The sequence below is a fragment of the Varroa jacobsoni genome, unplaced genomic scaffold (assembly GCF_002532875.2).
Source record: "Varroa jacobsoni isolate VJ856 unplaced genomic scaffold, vjacob_1.0 contig02646, whole genome shotgun sequence".
Classification (NCBI taxonomy): domain Eukaryota; kingdom Metazoa; phylum Arthropoda; class Arachnida; order Mesostigmata; family Varroidae; genus Varroa; species Varroa jacobsoni.
Window position 1 is genome coordinate 744 of NW_019214859.1, and position 21,488 is coordinate 22,231.

A 21,488-nucleotide genomic window follows, 5' to 3' on the forward strand; every position below is an offset into this window, starting at 1 on the left:
ACAGAGCCGACTGGCGAGTGGAAAAACCAGCAGCTTCAGTGACGTGTGAAATAACAGGTCCAACCAGAACGCTACCATGGTAGTACACGTAACAGTCGCGACTGTTCGTTCCCGCAAAATGACACACGTCACAGCTATACACGTACACGTACATGTACTCTAGCTTGTGTCGTTTCGACCGTGGTGGTACTTAGAAGGCCTCGGCTGTCAGCGGAAGCACGGACTATAGTTTTTTCGTGCCGGAACGAAAGAGTCTTGCCTGAGTTAGAAGCAACCCACTTCCCCATTTAGTTACCGCCACTCACTCTTTCCATGTCCTTAATTTGGGGTCTAAACCGCTCGAAAGTCGTTTGCAAGCATTCGCCCTCTAAAATCGCGAATAGCTATTTAATAGTGATTAAATATACGAATATTAGTTTATTTAGACTCATTGAGACCCCGCTAGAAGACAGTAAAAAAAAAAAACACGTGCGGATTTTGAGTTTCTGAAACTAAAAATTCCCAAAAGTCTAAGAGTCAAGCTTGAAAAATCGAAAAGGTGCGAGTAATTCATTTCGTTTCATGTTGTCAGCTGTGTAGGCATAGAATGCCTACGGTGGTATCGGATGTAGAGCTAGACACGTTTAGACTGGAAGGGTCGATAAGCAATTCCATCTCAGAAATAGCCTCTATTATCTGTGTAAAAATCCTGGGGTCATCGTAATAAGCTTTTCGCGTTCGGTTTCATTAACTTTTCAACCTTTCAGACTAACCCTCGTTGCATATCTTCATATAGCCACAGGCAAACCTCTGTCGTAGTTTTTGAAAATCTTATAACGGACAAATAGCGGCGTAGACTGTTGACTTCATACGGCTATAGCCTCGGAAGCTGTTTATCCGGCGTGAAGGCATTAACATTGAACACCAGCTGATCTTTGCTTGCTCGCATTTCAAATACAAACTTTTTGCTTTAACCCTTCGTGACTCTGTTTTAAAAAAAGAACTTAAAGAAGTTCTTCTTGCCCTCTGCGACGGATAACACTCCAAAATGTGTCCTAAGTTAAACGTATATATATGCAAAAAGTTGGTCGCGAACTATTTGTCCTTTTCGGTCTGTCGTCGTCGTAGTGGATTCATATTATCAGGAATTGTATGCTATACGAATATATTACCATTGTCCTGGTGTTGGTGTCCCTGCTATACTCTCGGCAATACTATTGCAGTCGCTTCATGCGTTGGTTTGTGTATTCATCGCGAACGCGAGCGATGAACGCCTGTGCCTCTTCCAACGAACATGCCTGGATAATGATTGCCATTAATGTCGAAGCACATATCTAACTGATACCGATACGGCACAAGTATACGACTTTTACTTCAAACAGTATAGAGTATATAAGGAGTGGCAAGCGGAGCTGCAACGGAGAAAACAACTAGCCAACGCTCTACGTCGTACATACTGGACAGCAGGCGCTGAACGAATTTTTATAGGAAAGCCTTAGTTCATCTTTATGTATATATGTGTACATAGACTTTCCTATTCTGTCTGCTCTGAGTAGGAATGACACGTTATATGATATGATAAACAGCTGACAAATGTACCGGCAAGTCCCCCGCGGACCTTTCAGTTCCTTATCAAGTCTGTTTCCGAAACAAGCAAGACATCTGCTGTCCCACAATAAGATTTACGCAAGGTTATTGCCGATCTATGCGGCAGCTGTAAACCAGTAGCAGAAATTCAGCTGTTTCAGCCATAATTCGCGTTGTGTCTATTCCTGATTACTTTACAACCTTTGGCATGTAAGCGTTAATTGACGTCCTAACACCTACGTACATAGGTATAATATATTCGCAGTATTTTTACCCCATTCAGTGTAATGGCAGCCAGTTCTAGCTGGTGATGCTCGAAATTGATTCCCACTAAAACTGCCAAATACGACTGAATATCATTCGCCTCGAACAAGCCAACGGAGCCATTATATTTACGCCATTATATTTATTTATTATTTATGGAGGACGCGTAAATTTTTGATACCTTATTTAGTGAACAGAAGCCCACTCGTATCCCTTTTATTCTCCTCGGTAAAAGACATTCATGAGTAAAGCTGGTTCTTCGAAATTGCTAACTGATTTAAGTATCATGATATAAACTATGGTTACGTTTTTCGATCAATACGTAACTTAACAAGGAAGAATTCGAGTACCGAATTCGAATAACTAGCACAGCGCACAATGAGGTTCTACGGCAGCCTAAAACAACTGCTGCTGCTGCTGCTGCTACTACTACTACTAGGAAAGCGAAAACAGCAAAAAGCAGAACTGGATGACCGAAACAGACGGAAACCAGTCACTATACGTTATATCAAGAGGCGACTGGCGCACACAAAACACCAGTGTCTCGCCATTGACGCAGCAGATGACGATTGCAATGAGGAGACGCAAGCATGGCTACCAGCAGCGATCATTATTGTAGGCCCGAGGCAAAAACAAAATGCCATAAAGTAATGCAGTTGGCTGACTGAAATTCGTTTTGACTTTATACATATGCTTAATGGCTCTATCTCTTATTTAATTTTCTAATTTCACTTTATAGCTAGACATTCTGACAAGAGAAGCTAAACTTTTACTATCCGCTGAAATCATTGAAACATTTGGGATGGCCCATAGTGATCTATATAATATCACACTATCGCCGATGATGCAGAAATAACATAAGTTTAAAGCTCTCAGTAAAAAATATGTATTCTTCTGGTCTTCTTTTAATTACTTACTCTTTCCTAATAATATATTTATACCAGTTTTTGCCACTACTCAAAACGTTAGCCTTTATTGCGTACACCCATCTATCTACTTTTCCTGGTTGAAGCTAGGCTTATACCCTACAATGTAATATATTATAAGATAGTAATGAGTGCTCGCCGTGAGGAAAACTTCCAGATCAAGATCGACCCATCGATTTTCGCATCCAACCGTCATGCTCTTTCATGACATTGTCATTGCGTTTGTTATCAGCGACCTTCGCCGATTGTTGCAAATCCAAATGCCATTGCGTGATTCTCCGGGCACTGCACGGCGCATACTTAAAGAAGGTCGACCCATTTGGACCCACTGGAGGAGCGACTTCTGTGAAACATAAGCAGGATTCTAATGAGGCTCTTAACCGCGTTGTCGTATCGAGCCAAACGGGACAGCATCAGTCTCAAATACGATCAGGCCGCAATCTTTGTGCTACTAAAGAACCCTAGAATTGCCCGCACGACTAAACGATCATTTATTCTTCAATGTGCGTCGACGGTGGCGCGGGATAAAATGGTCGCAAATAAACAAATGAAATAACACATCGCAAACGGTTATGTTTGCGGCTGCGTGAGGTACTCGTACGCCCGGTGCGCTTCCGCGCAGCAGGTAGGCCCTGATCTGCTTGTTTCACCCGATTTTACTTTATCTATACTACATGGTCTGTGGGTACGCTATGAGGTTCGAAACGTAATTTCTAAACGAACCTTACCAAGATGGTTTGAGGTACAACGATATTTGCAAAGCCAAGAACACGGTTGTTAGATTTTTATTTTGGTCAGCCAGAGACAATCAAAAAAGTTGAAGGACAACATTTAATCTAACGCATAAAGGATCCGTCTGGATTCGTGTTTAATCATTATAGAATAGAGGGCACCAGCTCAGTAAAGATGAACCTCTTTACGTTAGCCTAAGGCTAATGTTAATGTAAATTGTCCCTTTGTCGATAATGTTGCGAACTGCTTTTTCTCTCGGTGATTTGTATCGACGTAAATACACACATTACCTTGGTAAACGCAAAATACACGCAGCCGCTCAAGCGAAGAGAAGTAACGATAAAATTATCTTTTCGACTCCCACTGGGTCCAATGTTTTCGCGCCGAAATTTCTGCCAGCACCGATCATATTCTAGCGCCTTGGGCAATAGACTTTAATTTGGCAACGCATTCACATCAGTAGCGTATTCGGGCTAACGATCACACAAGGCCTCATGGGCGTGGCCCATTGATGCGTTTGTTATATAAATACTACAGGTTTTATAAATAGAAAACAGACTAAAGGTATATGGGTTTATGGTAAATTAGAAACAAGACAAGCTAGAGAGGTATAGCAGCACCTCTAAAGTGACCAACATGCACGCCCGTGTTGACCAACTGCAAGGGAGTTGTGGTAAATCCTTCGGACGTGCAGCTTTTGTGTCGATCTCGAGGTCGAGGTCAACTGGTCTCCCTAGGGGACATTCGCTATAGTGTACAAAACTGCAGTGTCATGAAATAACACAATGCTAATTAACTTTCATACATTAAAGTTGCATGTGACGACCGCTGGCTTCTCAGACGTCAAACAAGAGCCTAGATTATTCGTATATCATCATCAGGAAAGCAGTTCGTATTGTTATTGCCTTACAAAACAGGGTAAATACGAACTAACGTGTCGCGTCTTAGCGTGCATGTATAATGCAAACGTCTTTGCGTATCTGCATCGATTACTTTTTTTAATCGGCACTTCAGTATGAAATAGATCGAGTAGATCTTAAGCTAAATAGTTTGACCTGAACAGCTCACCTGAGTCCACTTATCCTTAAATACCTCCCTTACATATACTATATTTACATAACAAGTATAAAGTGTCTATTACTTAACCGTACTTTCATATTCTAGAACAGGTCGCAGCGACCGCAGGTGCGATTCATCCGCGCACAGATTGTTGGTAGCCGTGACAGAGAGCCGTGAGCATCTGGCTCGTGTGATTGCCGCTCTCTTAGAGAGCTAAAATCGGCCCATGAACGTTGGACAGTTAAGGATTTATCTAGTTGTGTCTGCGTGGAGCACCAGAGCAACCGTTCCGTCCACCAGTAGCTCCTTTCAAAATATTATACATGGCAGCTTATCCATCCGCTTCTGTTGCCGCCGTTGTGCGATAAGGTGTAGTTGTTATGGACTATTGGGTCGGCCTTGCATAAACTCACGGCCGTCATCAACTATAGTGCAAGCAAACCTGCTCACCAAAGATCCAAGCAGTAAGCCTGCCTTTGCCGACCAAAAGTAGGCCTCGTGAACAACAAAATCGCCAGCAATGATAATAGCCTAGTTACTCTGTTTACCCACGCGCACACGGTTTTGACACGCATGTTCCCACAAGCAGACACCTGATGTACATGCAGAATTCTATCTCTATACGTATATGGCTAGACAGTAAGGTGCAAAAATGCAGCGTTATTTGTTTACGATATGATAGTTGCAGCTTGACATATAGAATGCTATGGCTTATAGAACGTTGTATCCAAAATTATCAAACACTATAATAATTAATATTCAGTCGATATAATAAGCAAGAAGTTCTTCGTAACGAGCCGTAGTGAAGTCAGATGACATTTTTTTTTATCGTGTTAAAGACTGTAGTATGATCTTTGTCTAAAATCCATATCGTTCTAAATATTACAGATTTGTTTACTGTAGGAGATTCATAATTTCGATAGATGGCCAGCGGTCTATAGTTGGGCCCCTTTTACGGGACACAATCCCCATGATTTGTTATGCTCCCGTAATAAGGCATTTAATCTAATTAGCTGTTCCTTTTTTCGGTCACCGAAAAATCGTTCAATGATGCGCGCTCTAGAATACCAAACGCCAGCACAGACAGACGTGACAGTGTGTTCGTTGGTGAACAAGCCCGGATAAATGTATTCAGTACACAGATCAACGTGGGATATGTTGATGATTTACACTGTTTCAGGATCAATGAACATCAGCATAAAGTGATCAACAGTCTAAACGCATGCTACGAGAATCTATGTCAAGCTTCATTTTATTAACCTTCGAAGGTTTGTTCAATCACTCGTGGAACGGTGTTTCCACGAAAGTGTACGAGACGAATTGCGCCTCCGTTCAAACGCTCGTGAGATACGTTTACTAAATTACAAAAGTATTCACTTCTGGAAGGACTCAGTCGTGTAGCAACTACGTTAGTGTAATAGTACAGATGGCGTGTTAAAAACCACATCTAAAAATACACTCGTGTTAGCTCAATTGAAAACAAGCGAAAGCGATCCATAAAATCAGCCATATTGGAAGTTACTATGAAGGGCTGGCCTTAGCAAGATATATTTAATGAGCTAACTTACCTTATTAGGCATAGGATGTTTGACCCATTTCAGTCTCACCCCATGTTTTACTCTTATAATATTGTTTTACGTTACACTTTTACTTTGCCATGTCTCAGCATCTCATATCGATATTCCATAATGTGATGAAGAATGTTTGTGGTCTTCTCTACGCTAAACACAATTTCATACAATAAAATCTACATTAACAACACTTTTCTTAAAGTATTAGTATTAGCGGCAATAGTACGAGTTTCGTAACAGGGACGACAAACCCACTGCGGGCTATCTATTTCGTTGCAGTCACTTAAAAGGCGCATCGGTTTGACAACAACGATGTTTTGCATTTGTCTTCGAGCATGCACTTACTAGCTAACTTAATGCAATAATCTGCAAAAGTTCATCTTATAGTCTGGTCTCATATATTTTACGCGTACGGTGTGAATACACTAATATGCATACGCCCGCGGATGATGTTCACTGATGGCAGAGCGTCTTCGTTCTTAATTTAGAACAACAGCAAATTAGTGTAAGAACGTTTTAACCCCCACGTGTTTCTCTATCGTGATAATTTGCGATGAAGTTATGAACCAAACACGAAAATAACGTCATCGATTGTTTTTATTTCGAAAATCAAATCACTTCTTTCCATCATTGAGTCCCGCCATTCGTTGCAGAATGAGCCTTACTATTAAACAATAAAGTTCATTTATACGGTTCATTAGTTCGTATATATTCTATCATTACAGATCTATGGCCACTAAGTGAGCTCTTGACTACGTTCTTGTCAAAAGCATAACGTGTGTACTCGGGTGATACTTGAGAGGTACTTCATCTTAAAGCTTGTCTGTTGTGTTCAAATTTTCTGAAAGAAACATCGCGCTATTCGTTTAGCTGGCTTAACATAATATACACAACTCGTTAAAGCCTTTATCATGTCCTAATCGTTATTGATGTCGATATAGAGCAATTAAAATGCGATACAATCTCACTAGCATTTCGCAGTCCGGTTTCATAAGAATCGAAATAAGAAACATAAGTACACGGAAGCCGTAAAGGTTCCTTTGACCCAGCTTGTCGGTAGTTAAGCTGACAGTGCCCTGTGTGTGTGAATGACCGATAGCATATCCGCCCGTGCCGCCTGCCATTTGACAAATGAAGTCAGTCAAATCCTTCAGCAACTACTTCGCTACGCACTCGTCTACGACTAGGCTCTAGTTAGTACAGTTTCCTATGTTTATATGCCTGTTTATTCGTATTTAAATGTTTGTATATGTTAAATATCAACCCACAAAGCTAAAATAGCAATATGATTTTGAGAAGAAAATAACACGAACTAAAATAGATTTGACAAAGTATTATATAAAGCGTTTGGAAAAAAATGGTATCGCGGGTATATCGATCTGCAATATGTCTATATTATTAGTCAGACTGAAGAGCTACTGGCTGAAGAAGGCGGCGAAAACGGTTCAAGTCCAATCGATGATGGACTCAATTAGCTAAGAGTGAAGGGCGCTTATGAACAATTGAGCGAATATCTACTGACGATCATGTTTCCGCAAACAACTGATATATGTCGATTAATATTGTGGTCATAGCAGCAGACAGAAAAAGATTTTAACTATAACTTTCAAGGCTCACGTTGGTGATACCATCGTATTAGCGGTCCATATAGTCCAGTTCGGTTGGTCCTACTTTTTTACGATTTATTATTATTATTGCACAAGGTTTACGATAAGTTTCCTTCGACCTTGCATAATCATGTCTTGAGAGAGCTATAACGAACTAGCTATAGATCTTGAGTTTGCTTGTTTACTAGACTAGGTTTATTACTCACATATAAAATACATAAAGTAGTTAAAACGATACAGAACAAGGGTGGAAAAGATGTTCATGAATAAGTAAACTTATTGATAAGTTATAATTATAATAAGCAAACTTAACATAAGTAAAGTAGCACCAGATCAGTCAATAACGGTGTAGGAAAACCCATGCTTTCTTAGCTAAGATAATTGTGCTTGTATTTCACTACCCATGTGTTGGCATTCGGCACAGACCCTTTTTTTATTTTTCTGGACGAACCTAGGTAATCTTACATGTCACAAAACCTTTGTGCAAATAATGACTGATTTGAAACATGCATGTCATGTTTCTCCTTAATTATCCGCATCATCCTCGCTTGAATATTATGCAATACTACAATAAATGTGTACCGCGCCTGAATTTCCGTTCAGATGTTGGTACCGTCCGTATAAGTTAATTGTTTAGCGGCCCCAGTTCATTGAAGCAAACTACGATTTCAAGAATTTAGTCTTAACACTGTCGCGTGGCAGAATTTCTGATATTCTGCTGCGTGTGCCATCTGTTCACGGTATATGTATTGTCTAATTGTATTGACTCCAGTTCTACGGCACAACAGTCAGTGACACACGACCAGACGAGCAGCAGACAAAAGCACAGACAACAAATTGAGTATCCGCTGATTTATTGTAATGTTAAGTTTCAGCAACCGGAAGTCAGCAAATCTTCATATTTTATAGTAATTGCCTACTTTTGTCTTACAATCAATAGAGATAATTACGATTTCGAATTTCGGCCTCTCCCACAGGCTTTTATGCCACATCTATCCCCAAGCGACATCATTCACAGGGAAAGTAGTTTTAACTTGCAATTTTACTAAGAACACAGAAATCGGCTCCGGAGTAGGAAGACAACGAGCAACGCTGCGACATCAACAATTCCACTATTGGACGATTTTCTTAATTATTGAATTGACGTCTACAACTATCTTTTCGCCAGTGGTGCGACATATGGATAACGACACTGACTTTTGAGTAGATTATTTCAATACCCTATTTTTGATTTTTGGCAACAACTTTCAAATGACCTTTCTTAAAAAGAAGTGAAATATTCTTCACGTCGTAGTGAATATCTGAGAATTAACACATTAATCGCAATGATTAATGAAGTCACCTATCAATCAAGATTGAACTAGATGAGCTTGGCAAACATGATCTGATCGAATGATAAACCCTTATTAGTTATAGGTTATAATTAAAGGCAGGTATCGTAGCAGATCGAGTTGCAATTGCTATTTTAATTACCGCCTTAAGTGGCCAAGGATTGAGGTATAGTCTCCTGAACTACTACCATCTCGTTTCAATCCGGCCTTTTCTTGCGGTAGTAGGTTTTTGATCAAGTATACAGTTTTAAGCCCTTTCCACTTATTGGGCTGTTGGAACGATTTCTGCAAGAAAAAGCTCAACGATAAACCATTTAGCGTAATTGTATTTAGAATGCTTCAGTTCTGTACAACGTATGTTTGTTTAAAGAAAAAGAAACTGAAGATATAGTGCTATAATAATAGTGAAATAACGAACGCGGTATTTGTTGTGTCTCTTGTCCACAGGTGGAAAGTTTTCGATCTAAAGAGTCCCGGAGTAGACATCGTATTTAGTATTTGACTCCCGCCGCTAATGTCCAAGTGAAGCCCGTGTAGGTGTTATTTATTATTCGTTCCTTCCTTCAGCTCATTTACATGGGACAGCTTTTATGTTGAGTTGCTGTCTGCGTGTGTTTATATGAAGTAAACCACATATATTTAGGTAAGCCGGACCGCTAACTGGACTGATCATCAATCGGACTCACGGTAACCTGATGACGGCCGGCACGATGACATTCGCCGCCAGCTGTTTGATAAGGGAAGCACACGTATCAATAAAGGATCAGCAGTTATCTCATTTTGTAGCGACAGTAGAAAATAATACGGCCCTTAACACCAACCAAACAATCAAGCTTAACTCTTTTTTTTCAATGGCAAATTATACTTACCCTAACTTCATCTTTACCTTTGCTTGACTTTCGACTAAAAAAAATGCTTAAATGAATTTTTATTAAATTAAGTCACTGTCATTGATAAACATCTAATAAGAATGTAGACGTAGTTTGTGTTTTTATGACCTTTAAACTTAAGTTGATGCTTTGACTATCTCCTATTATAAATGCACAGAATCAAAATGATCAAAGGCTGCAGTCGAAATAATAAGCTTTCAGATCTGATTAGATCTTGTTGTTGGTGGTAACTTGTTATTTTTTGTGATAATTACACAGCCTGTTTCGGCTTCTACAAAATCTTCGTTATTTGATTTCCGTATGTACTACTATGTTAAAAATTGGTGAACACCTTCAATATCTTAGGTTAACGCACGTCACCAAATCTAGTACTGAATAGGGCATGGTCAACGACAGTTTTTCGATCACTGAACATAGTAGACCTCTGTATAAACTAATCTAAAAATTTTGTTGAAACATAAATTCGTCGGCATAAAAATTGATCAGATAAACACGAAATGTTGTTAATGACTTTTTCAATGAGCAAGTGCAAGCGTAAAATCAATATATTGATTAGTTTCGTTAATCAATTTTATTTTGTCTAGAATGTATCACATGGCGTTACCTGAAACAACGTAAATATCATTTCGTTGTCTACATATTGGACTGACAGCAAGGCCCGCGTACGTCACATGCATGACAATAATTCACAAATAATTTTCATTCGTGTGAGCCCTATCTCAATCTACAAGAGATTTCATTTATATACATTTAATTTAATTAATCTTCCTTGCTACGTTACAGTTTATCTTCAGCTTCTCCGTAAGAAGTTACCTGACTATGATATCAGCAAATCGCTCGAAGACTTTGTGCGCTCTGAAACTGGTTGGTGTACACTGATCCTTTAACGGATCCTAAATGACACAGTTGGCTAATTTACACGCATACAGTGGCTCCAGCCAAAAACTGTACGGCAGCTTACGAATCGTGCTTAACTACAGTCAGAACGAGGGGCAATTCCATTAGACCGAGATCAAGCAAGAAAATATCAGCTAAAGTAACGTGGAAATAAATAATAAGTTCATGGTCGCGCCGTCGGTTTCGAACAAAAACCATATGAACAGTCGACTACATCATTACGTTCGTTGTTTCATGGATCCGAATCTGCCAAAGTACATAAAACTAAGCCAATTCTAGGTGCTAAGGTAACTTTTGACAGTTATCGGTTGTCCCCCATAGGCACTCTTACATTATTTCCGACAAGCCATGCAATACAACCGCACAAATACATATATATATATATATATATATATATATATAGTCGGTAAAGACGCTGTGAACATTAATGGGCCTCCCAGACCGATATCTAAACACACCTGTCGAAATTACGGAAAATTGCATTGACAATAATCCATTATATGGCACATTTCAGTGAAGCGCTATTGTGGGATGACAGCACGAAAACAGGCACGTCCTGGCAGTGGATGCCCGTCAACAGATGCCGAAGTTACACAGCCGAAAACCCGACTACGAAAATCTACTACCCCCCAGACTCCTTTCGCTTTTTCCGTTCATTGTGACTATTACCTTAAAGAGACGTTCCACTAGCCCCTATGTTCTAGCAGAGTAGAACTAGGCGAAAAATTCGCTTGTTTGGAGATATTTCGTTATTGGATTTCCGCAGTTAACGTATTCTACTTTGAAGATAAACCGACGATTGGCGTTGTTGATGTGTTCGATCGTACGCGTCAATAGAGAGTCCGAAGTCGAACCGGTCTCAACCGTGCCATGGGCAACGTTGCCCACTGCGCGGTCACCGAGGCCAAGAAGTTTTACCGCCAAAAAGAAAAATAGACTAACTTAAGTGTTACTTTTGTAGCACACCTACTGTAGCGAGACAAGAAAAACAAGTTATAACACAATTTCTCAGCACCAATCTAAACATCATGTACCTATTAAAACACTATAAAGCCTTGACTTTTTGGGCACCTATGTTCTATTGCTTACGCCATAGATAAAGATACGTTATCTAGACCCAGCTAGCAATACATGTTTCTAGCATTATGTCCTTCTAAATAAAGAAAAAAAAAGGAAGCATGTTAAACGCATACTTATAGGCGACATATAATTAAACCCTACGTATTATGGACACATCCATGTGTCTATGGTAGTCTATAAGGTAAAAACGCATAGCCTTAATGTCAAAAATCTAACCAGCCCTACACAGAATAAGCTCCGAAGTTGCGAAACAAGGACAAGTTAGAACCTGAATATTAATTAATTTGTAAAGTTCTCAAATAAGCACTTCTCTCTATCAGCGCTCGTTCTGTTGCATTTTTGCGACCACGACATCGAGGTGCGGCTTTGACTCATATTTGCTGCCCCTGTGAACGTCTGCCATGAGGTGTTTGACCCGTAAGTGGACCACACGGAGCTGAGACCTCCCGTCCGCCCGCCCGCCCGCCCGCCAGAACGATATCCCTCCACAACAGCAGCCATGAATAAGCCAGTAACTTCTCCAGTATAACAGAACACGCCTTAAGGCACATGCAAACACAAACATCATACAAACACTTATAACGCTCAACTAGGCGTATGCTGAAAAGACAACAAATACGACGAAAGTAACAGTGGTCCAGTAGTATTTCCCTATTACGATACATTAATGTCGGCTCATAGGCCCATTGTTCATCAGCTGCTACTATACGATGAAACGCAACGAATTCAACGAACGACACTGATTATCAAGGGCTCGCATAGGTTTTTGTCGTGATCAAATCGCTGGTCGGCACTGGTATGTACACTGCGGAACTTCATGTCTTTTCGGTGGGGAGGAAGCGATGGTGAGCTAAAAACGTCTAGCTGGGTAGCCGGATAGAAGTGGGCATGACGCATCCGTATAAATGCCCCTTCACTAATGACTGGACGGATGTCGACGGGATCGTTTCGCTGCTCGCAAAAAAATGGCGTTGAAAGATACCTGCCATTCACGACAGTTCGTCGTTATTTATCGGTTATCAGTTAACGGCTACAATGGGGTTCTACTGATAGCCCTCGAAGCAAAAATTTGTGTCCCGCAAAGGCTTGTCTGGTTCTGTCGACACCTTCCGATTAATAAAATAGACAGCGGGCAGGTTGGTTCTCAACTAAGTACTTCAACTAGATAGATATCGCGGTTTAAATACCCGCTGTTTGTTGATCTATCTCCCAGCTGCTTGTGGACTTCGTAGGAAACGTCAGGTCTACCGGCGGTCAATGTTTCATCCACTGATACCGCCTGTATCAAGCAAAGCAGCATCAGACTATAACTAATAAATATGTGGTATGGCCTTTACACAGCAATCTGCTTGCTGTAATAGCTTCGGACACGTACGACGGACGAACACAAAGGACAAATATGGCCCTGATCGATGCAACAGAGACTTCAAGAGGCGTGGACTGTAAACAATGGGAAAACTCACTCAGCAACTGAAGGCTGGTCAGTTGACAGCATAAGAGTTCTGTTTGACTAAAGAACTTGCCAAAACCAGGCATGCTAAAGCCCAACGGCAAAAAGCTGAGTTACTTCGCTGCGTATGAAAATTGAATGAATATAATCACCGAGAAAAAATGGTATTATTATTTAAGAACTCAATTTGGCTGCGTCCTACAGTAATACAGGTGAGCGCCAGGTAGACTCTTTAGGGGGAAAGGGACCCATTCCATCTCACACATCGTTGTCCTAGCAGATCATTCGTCTAATTTTTATTGCTTACCTGGTCTCCTTCGATTGTGAATATAGATGGGTACTGTTGTAGGAATTTCTTTAAGCCGGATTGGCTACCACCGGCAATTTGTCGCATTTCCTTTGTGAACCCCTTAGTGCCGAACTGGCATGATAGATCGTGCAGCGTCCGCGGCTGGCCCTTATCCATGAGCCGTTCAATAAAAAACATCAGCGTAAGGTTGCGAATCTGGTCGTAATCCTTGCCCTCCATCGTGGCTGGTGTTTTTGCCACGCGGTGGCCACCTCTTGAAGGAAGCCTAATCGAAGCGCACCAAATGCTATCTTATCCGTGCCACCCCACACACTCAACACAATTTTAACAGAAAACAAAACAGCTGATTCCCAATCCTAGTTGGCGGCCGCCATGTTGATGAAGTATTAGTGGAGCACCAGTAGTAGTCAGCGACTAAAGCGACGAGGAAGTAATATCGGGGCGTGACACTTGTCGTGAATGGGAAAGGGTTGGCGGGGCGCAAAATTTAAATTAGTGCTTTGGCGGGCTCTTGCAAAACGTCGTTTTCATACTGTATGGCTGAATATGTGAATATCATTTTTCTTTGTACTTCACTTTAACTTTGTGGTAAGCAGCCTCAGTTTTGTGGAAGTTTAAAGTTCAATGGCTTGCCTAACTAGCCAATATCAACAATTTGGCCGACACATTTCAGTGAATAATTAGAAACGATTTATTATCAAAATCACTTTCAAAATAACATAAAGATAAATCGTATATGGATAAATTTATGTTTACTGATAATGCTTTTTATAGCATATAATAATTTAATCGATAGTAGATAAATCTTATTGAAAAGATAAGTTGAAATCACAGAGATGGTGTTCACAAAAAGAGTCATGTATGCGAAGTAATGACCATGCTAGTTAAACTTACGAATTCAGATACAAAAGATAATTCTTTTCTTCCTTTAGAAAAAAAATGCGAATTTTGGTACTTTGTATCTGTTTGTAATCTTTGAAAAACATTTTCGTACCGAACTCTTGCTAATATCGTTGAATGTATATCCTTTTATAAATAAAAGCTCCCTTTACTGTTACTTTTTTTAAAAGTTATATACATACATATAAAATTTATGAACATGAGTGAAGGTCTTAAGCGTCATTCTAGAAAATTCTAAAAAATGAACTTAATTTGAGTCGGGAAGACGTTCGTTTATGTGTTCAAGTTAGTGTACTACTTAAAAAAAAACTGAAAGAAAATATATATTTTCTTTCAGTTTTTTTTTTTAGAATATATATATATCCCAATAAAATAATTTTAATAAATTTATAAATATATATATCCCAAACAACCAAGACATCACTCTACAAAGTACGCTACCGTGTTATCAAGTGGGAAGAGACGGTTGTATATTTTTGTCAAAAGTTTTCTAATTCGCCTGAAAAAGGCTCCCTAGCTAGAATAGGTTGCTAGGATAGAAAAATACGTCATACGATTAGAAGAAGCCATCAAGTATCTTATTTTACTTACTCGTCGTTTCTGGAACCATTTGATCGCCTTTACCTAACTTCCTGCAGATATTTTATCCACCATCTAACTAAACGTGTTACTAGTAACTGAAGTTAAACGCGTTAAGGTTATGATCTGTCTTATTCTATCTGAAGGTTCAGTTGTCCTGTCCGAATTCGGGCAAAAATAACTTACACATAATAAAAGAAAAATTAAAAAGACGGAAAGATTTGTAGATGGTTTACAAAAGCGTCCGCATGAAGATTTGCAAAATAGACGAAGATATGCATGAGATTTATAGGGGCATTTTTGTGAACCAGGTTCTGAGGATGTTCAGAACAAGATTTTGGGGATTTTTAAGTATCAATCACTAAAAGCTTGTTTGTAGTAAGAGAGATATATAAAAGGCTAATTTTTTGCTTAAAAATCCTGCACTTACTATTATTCATAAATACTATGAAAATCTTCTGAAAAACTTAAGCTAATACCAGCACTGGTTCTTTTACTTGAATTAATTTTAGGATTTCGTATCTGAAGACGTAGGGCATGTGGCTACATAAAAAGATTCTTTTTAGGTAATTGGAGAAGTGATATCAGCAAGCTTTAATATGGTTTTCATTATTTCTCAATAAAACTGGACCTCACTTATCAGTCATATCAGGCACTTATCATAAAGGTCAATGAGATCAAAGAAGATTCTATATCAGTAAAAACCAATCATTCTTCTATCTTGTAAGTACGTCGTATATTTTAGGAGTGAACGTACTATTAATTTTCGCCAAGCTTTTGAATGATTAATAGAGTATTAGAATTTCTCTGGTTGGTCTCATTTGTCTCGCTTGTTATATATATTTTTTTTTAATTTGTTCGCCTCCGTTGGTTTCCGTAGAACCTTTCTATCCATGACCACAATGCAGTAATACAGCCTTTACGATAATAGCGATGCCCGTCGTAATTATCTTGCTAAACGTTTCGGATGTTATATTTGGTGTTTAGCCCTTAAGCATTACTCCAGAAGGCTGGCTTCTGGCACGGATCGAAATGTGTCTTCATCCGGATTCGAATGTAGCCCGCTGCTTGTTCTTAAGTTTAGTAAACAAGCCCGCTATCACGGTGCAGACACGGCAATAATCATGCTGCTAAATGATTATAGCAAAAATGATTCCACTAAATGTAGACTTGCATGTTGAAAAAAAGGGTACGATCGTGTCAGGAAAATAGAAGTTTGGCTTGCCTCAGCGTCTGCTTTGGGTGGCTAATGTAAATCTAAGTGCCTTACCATAGTAGCAACGAACGTGCGGCCACTGTTGCTTTAAATCTCAATGTTCGCAAATGATATATGATTACTATCCGATTTCGTAAATTTGTTGAAGAAATTCCGGATAGATCCAGTAAGAGCCACCTCGGTTACACTTTGTAGGGTGGGCAAATCCTTTATGCTACCCCAAACAGATGGCTTTGAGGGTTTGTCCATACGATAGCAATGGCCGCAGGCATGAAGAAAGAAGCAATAATTAACAGGACAATTTATCAAATTTTGCCAACAAACTATAGAGTATATTGAGGAGTGGGCGATTATGCTTCTGTTTGTCGTCATAATAATGTCTAACAGCGTTGTCACGACAGTAGTAAAGTTGCGTTCCTAACCCTCTTCATAAATGACAAGCAGCGTCTTTGTCCTCACCTTTTTCCCGTTTTTTTAACCTGAAAACGTAGGTTTAAATAGAGGAACATGCGGTTATTTGGACCCATATAGTCGCAAGCCTTTGATTTGATTGATATTAAGAACTTTCAACAAAAATGGACCCCCTTCAGAAAAAAACGGACATATTTGGTCAAAAAGACAAACTGCGAACAGAGAATTCCTATAAATGTAGCCTATCTCAGCGACTACAATTTTTGGAGCTATACCTCTCAAAAAAATGGACAACTCGGAACGGTTTCCATAATCGAACTGACATAATTTTTTTTATTCTTCATATAAGTTACGTAGTGAGTATCGTTGGCGAAACTTGAAGCAGTGAACCCCTAGCGTCTGTCAATTATAGGCTTGGCCGTATAGGGTGTCGCGTCAACTCATCGAGAAATAACAGGTGGACATCCTGAATCGCGTTCCTGAAGTCGTGGTAATACTACAACGTGTAATTATTTGCCACATGAAAATTTTTCTAACCGTGGGTGACTCTTAGAATCCATCCTGTATACTTTAAATTACACCGGATCTGAACCGCAAGGTACTTTTACAGAAGTCATCCAGGGAGCAAGCCCACGGCACAACCCTCCTTATTTCATTTTTCCGCCGAAACTGGCAGAGTAGGTTCACTTCGCAAAGTGTCCGCTCTGATGCGAGGTACAGACAAACACTTCTTTCTTCACTCAGGTTCTGTGGTAGTATCTTGTATATTTCCTCCCATTGATTCTTCGCGGTGCAGTCGGTTGCATCGGTAATTATGGACTTACAATAGTGATGCGTTTTATGCGCGAACAGACATGTAAGACTTCAGTTCAAAATCTTGCCTAATAAAGGTACATTCAGTAGGCCTAAACATGGCTCTGAAAGGAGTGTACTCTGTCTACAGCCAAATTAGAGTACCGTCAGAACGCAGTCAGGAACGTAGAGGCTTCCCTGAAAATTTACGATGTTTTTTGGACATTCGATTAAATTTTTTCGACATTTTAGATTCTTCTTAGGCTTAAGGCCTTTGTCCTCTCTCTATTTTCGGTTTTGAATAATGAGCGCGCCTCAACAATATTTGAAGCGGTCTCATTATTCAAATATCGAATTTAGGTAGCATTTAGGGAATTTCGGAAAGCAACGTTTAAAAAAGATCTTCATTCGTTTTCCAGTACCAAGGTTCAAGTAGAATATTAAAGCAAATAATAACACATCCAGTGAAATAATAATTAGAACTTGCAATAAATCTGATACTCACAAAAGCATCATAATATTTTTCAGATTTTAATATTCTGTACATTTTCACTCTTTAGGTACACAAATGTACGGTTTTTACGTGACAAATAACAGAATATTGTATCTGGCAGGCTGTGTCCACCTATAAAAGTGGGCACGTCAGAGCAGTATTACGTTCTTAGATTTAGTCAGTAAATAGATTAACAGCGCAATCATAGCACCGACAGATATGATTCGCCTTTTATTTTGTTTACTATATGGCTCAAAAAAACCTTTTTCTTCTTATGTATCGCTCCTGTGCCCGGCTTTTGACGAATGTCAAAGGCAGGATGGAAAAACTTGTGTCTCTGGGACTTTCCAAGTTTTTCATACTTAGTTAGCCTGCCTAATCTAGCCATTTACCTCGAATTTATTAGTTATTAGGAACTTAACATTAGTTAGAATAGAATACACGAACGTGACTTAGAGGCTTATGTCAGGAAAGGTGGTCGTAACGGACGTCGAAAATATGACGCCTCTCTTTTCGGCTAAACATGGAAGACATTTCAGAATTTGCTATCTCTGATTAAGGGTTCTAAAGAATTAGTTCTTACGGCTACTGCAAAAAGAGATACACCACTAATACGCCATGTTTACTTCAGCGCCATAAGCTACACTTCGCCGGCAATAATGAATAGCTACCAGCTCGAATTGTTATAGTCTAGGTATCTGCGGTCATTACGCAATTACCACATTAAAAGCTATCACGAAGCGTTCCGCGTCAATCAGAAATTGCATTTTAATTAAATTTAATGAAAAAACATTTTTACGTCCTAGTGGCATATTATACTACTCAACGGGATAGACTTTAGATGATTCCTTGTACATTATAGCTTAGGAAATACAATTTTATATCAATTCGATTAAGTCAATAAAAGCATGTTTTCGAATGCTGCACTGTCACAAGGTTCCGTTTGAAGCCTTCTGACGTTAATTTATCTTTTTTTTTTCTTTTTTATCATATATATAGATTATACGTGTTTACAAAAATAAAATTTTACCGTATGTGCATATATCCTCAAGGAATTCAAACTAGAAAAAGTAGTAAGGTCGGTGTGGGCCGTCTCTCTGCCCTAGAACTGTGCAACACACAATGCTGGTTTATTTTTTATAATGTACCATAGCTTTACAAAAAATCTTATATTTTAATTGCTCAAGGAAGATTGGAATAAGTTACACGCCTAATTTTATCGGGTCATTGAATGCGGTGTTACATTAACATATTGCTCTAGGAAAAGTTATCATTTCTCCATGGGGCGCTCTAGCTTCAGTGGATAACTCTGCGTGGAAACGCCATAACCGGACCACCTGAACACCGAGGCTTTATTATTTTAGTAAACATCATCCATAACTATTAAGAGTTGAGGCTATCCATATCACTGTCCTGCGGACGGCTGCGTTTAAAACAGGCAGAGAAGAAAGGACCACTACATCGTACTGCCCAATTCAGTAGTTGTTCTGTACAGTCGTAGGTATTGCGCAAAGCCCATAATCTACCATTCCGTGTTGTGCTAGCTAATCCCAACAAGCGTCGATAAAACGGACCCCCCACGCTTCGTTCGGTAGCTAGGCTGTTGTTCTCTTCATCTGTATAGCATGGCACGGAACACCTTTTTTTCGTGTGAGATCCGTCTTTCGATCCTCGTCGTGCTACAGGACAGGATCTTGTTGACGTGATTGCGCGGATCGCCAGACCCTCACTGAAGAGGTCAGTGAGCAGAGAGGGTCATGAAATCTGCCGACATTCAAATTACAATCGAAACGACAAGTAAACGGGCTAATTTTTTTCAGAATAATAAAAACCGTTAAAGTGAAGGAAGTTGTGCGCGTAATCTTCTGCAACGAGATAGATAACTTCCCGCCATTTTGTTTGACAACATCAAACAATTTAAATTCTAACATGGTTGAATGTTTTGAGGACAAGAGCGATAGAAACCTTCAGGTCGATCCGTGTATCGTGAATAGCATCGGTTACGTAGGAGTCCAATGTCTTCAGATCTGTATCTCGATATAGGAGTGTCAGACTAAAACTGGGGCAAAAAACCCATGTATGGGCATTATGTCTTCGTCATATTCGTTGATGCGTTGGGGTACAGTACTGAAGCAATTGCATTATACGACATTTGCTTACGTTAGCTCGGTGTTTCGTTTTTGATTCTAAGAATCAATGTGCTGCGAGGCTACCCAATGTGAGGTCATGTTTTTGTCTGGGTTTGACAGACTGAACGATAGCTTCATATCGGATAGTGATCCTTTAAGAAACTAACTCGATTATCTGAAGATGAAGCATCATTGTCACCGAAAACACGCGTAAAACATGAACGTATTAATTGCTAATTCGTGGGAATCCGTGCACGGGCACGAATGTTGAAGCTCTAGTACTACTGAAATCTGAAGCTGGCCTATTCTATTCACAATTTGCTACACGTTATAGAAAAATCATAGCACCGTACATTCAACCGTATTGACTCGGGCACGCTAAATGGCTGACATACTTTTTGTTTGAAACAGTATCCGTCAATGCTCCTATATCAACGAATGTTTTTGGAAGCTTCTATTTACAGCCTAGTTAGTCACAGCGGACTACTAAGTTAAATGCTGTTAACGTTATCCGTTCGAGCAAGCGTTTATCGATTACGAGCGAATGTCCGGAACTCAAATAATCACTATATCCTTTTTGTGGCAATTACATTTTACTTTGATTTAACACAAACTATTGTTTGCTACTAATCAGATCTCAATAGCTCACGCACAACTAACGTCCGCTAAGGTCAACCCCGCCGTCATACGTTCAATAGCTTTTTGTGGCATACAATGGTGGCACGCTTACTGTCGTAGCGTGCAGATAGCGCGCATTATGACTCGTACCCAAACAGTTTTTTGTGTTGTTTATTGTGCCCTTTCAATCAAGACAATTAAAAATCTACACACATCGCAGCATCGTTGCCTCTTTCGTTGCCCAATACTGTGAAAAACATAAGCTTCCTATCCGGGCGTCAGCTCGTATAGGTCTGCCAGTTATGATTCAATACCTGTATGAGTTATCAGTCAATAACTCTCTCCACCTCTTTGACCGCCAACTGTCTCAAGAGATTCGTCAGGAGCGAATTTTTGCTCAGTACAAAAAATCACAGACAAAAAGCTAAAAGATTCCTCTGAACCCCAAACGAACCGACTTTACTTATGCGGCATATTTGTATTTCGTAGCGTTGTATTCTGCACACACACAAATACGCACACATATATATATATATATATACGTATGTATATGTATGAAATTTCTGCCGATGCAGAGTAGCACTATCCGTTGATGGCATTTTTGTTTTGGCGGAACGCTTTCGTAGACCGCCGCCGTGCGACCGCCTCTGCGGCCGAATGCCCGCCG

The 21,488-nt window shown here is 39.7% G+C and overlaps 1 protein-coding gene and 1 long non-coding RNA gene across 3 annotated transcripts; both read right to left on the reverse strand.

Annotated features, from left to right (window-relative positions):
• Positions 1-6,690: 6,690 nt before the first annotated feature.
• On the reverse strand, positions 6,691-14,067 carry LOC111272580 (egalitarian protein homolog). 2 transcript variants are annotated; one of them, XM_086973346.1, is made up of 2 exons: positions 13,681-14,067; positions 6,691-9,783 (listed from the first exon to the last, which is right to left on the reverse strand). In XM_086973346.1, exons 1-2 carry the CDS (start codon positions 13,900-13,902, stop codon positions 9,739-9,741), a joined length of 267 nt encoding a protein of 88 aa, XP_086829472.1. In that variant the 5' UTR covers positions 13,903-14,067; the 3' UTR covers positions 6,691-9,738. The 2 variants fall into 2 exon arrangements, with proteins under 2 accessions (XP_086829472.1, XP_086829471.1); XM_086973345.1 differs by lacking the exon at positions 6,691-9,783 and adding an exon at positions 10,089-11,730.
• Positions 14,068-17,088: 3,021 nt separating this feature from the next.
• On the reverse strand, positions 17,089-20,863 carry LOC111272581 (uncharacterized). The gene is made up of 2 exons (XR_002687609.2): positions 20,599-20,863; positions 17,089-17,779 (listed from the first exon to the last, which is right to left on the reverse strand). It is a non-coding gene; the product is annotated as an uncharacterized LOC111272581 (long non-coding RNA).
• Between the last annotated feature and the right edge of the window lie 625 nt (positions 20,864-21,488).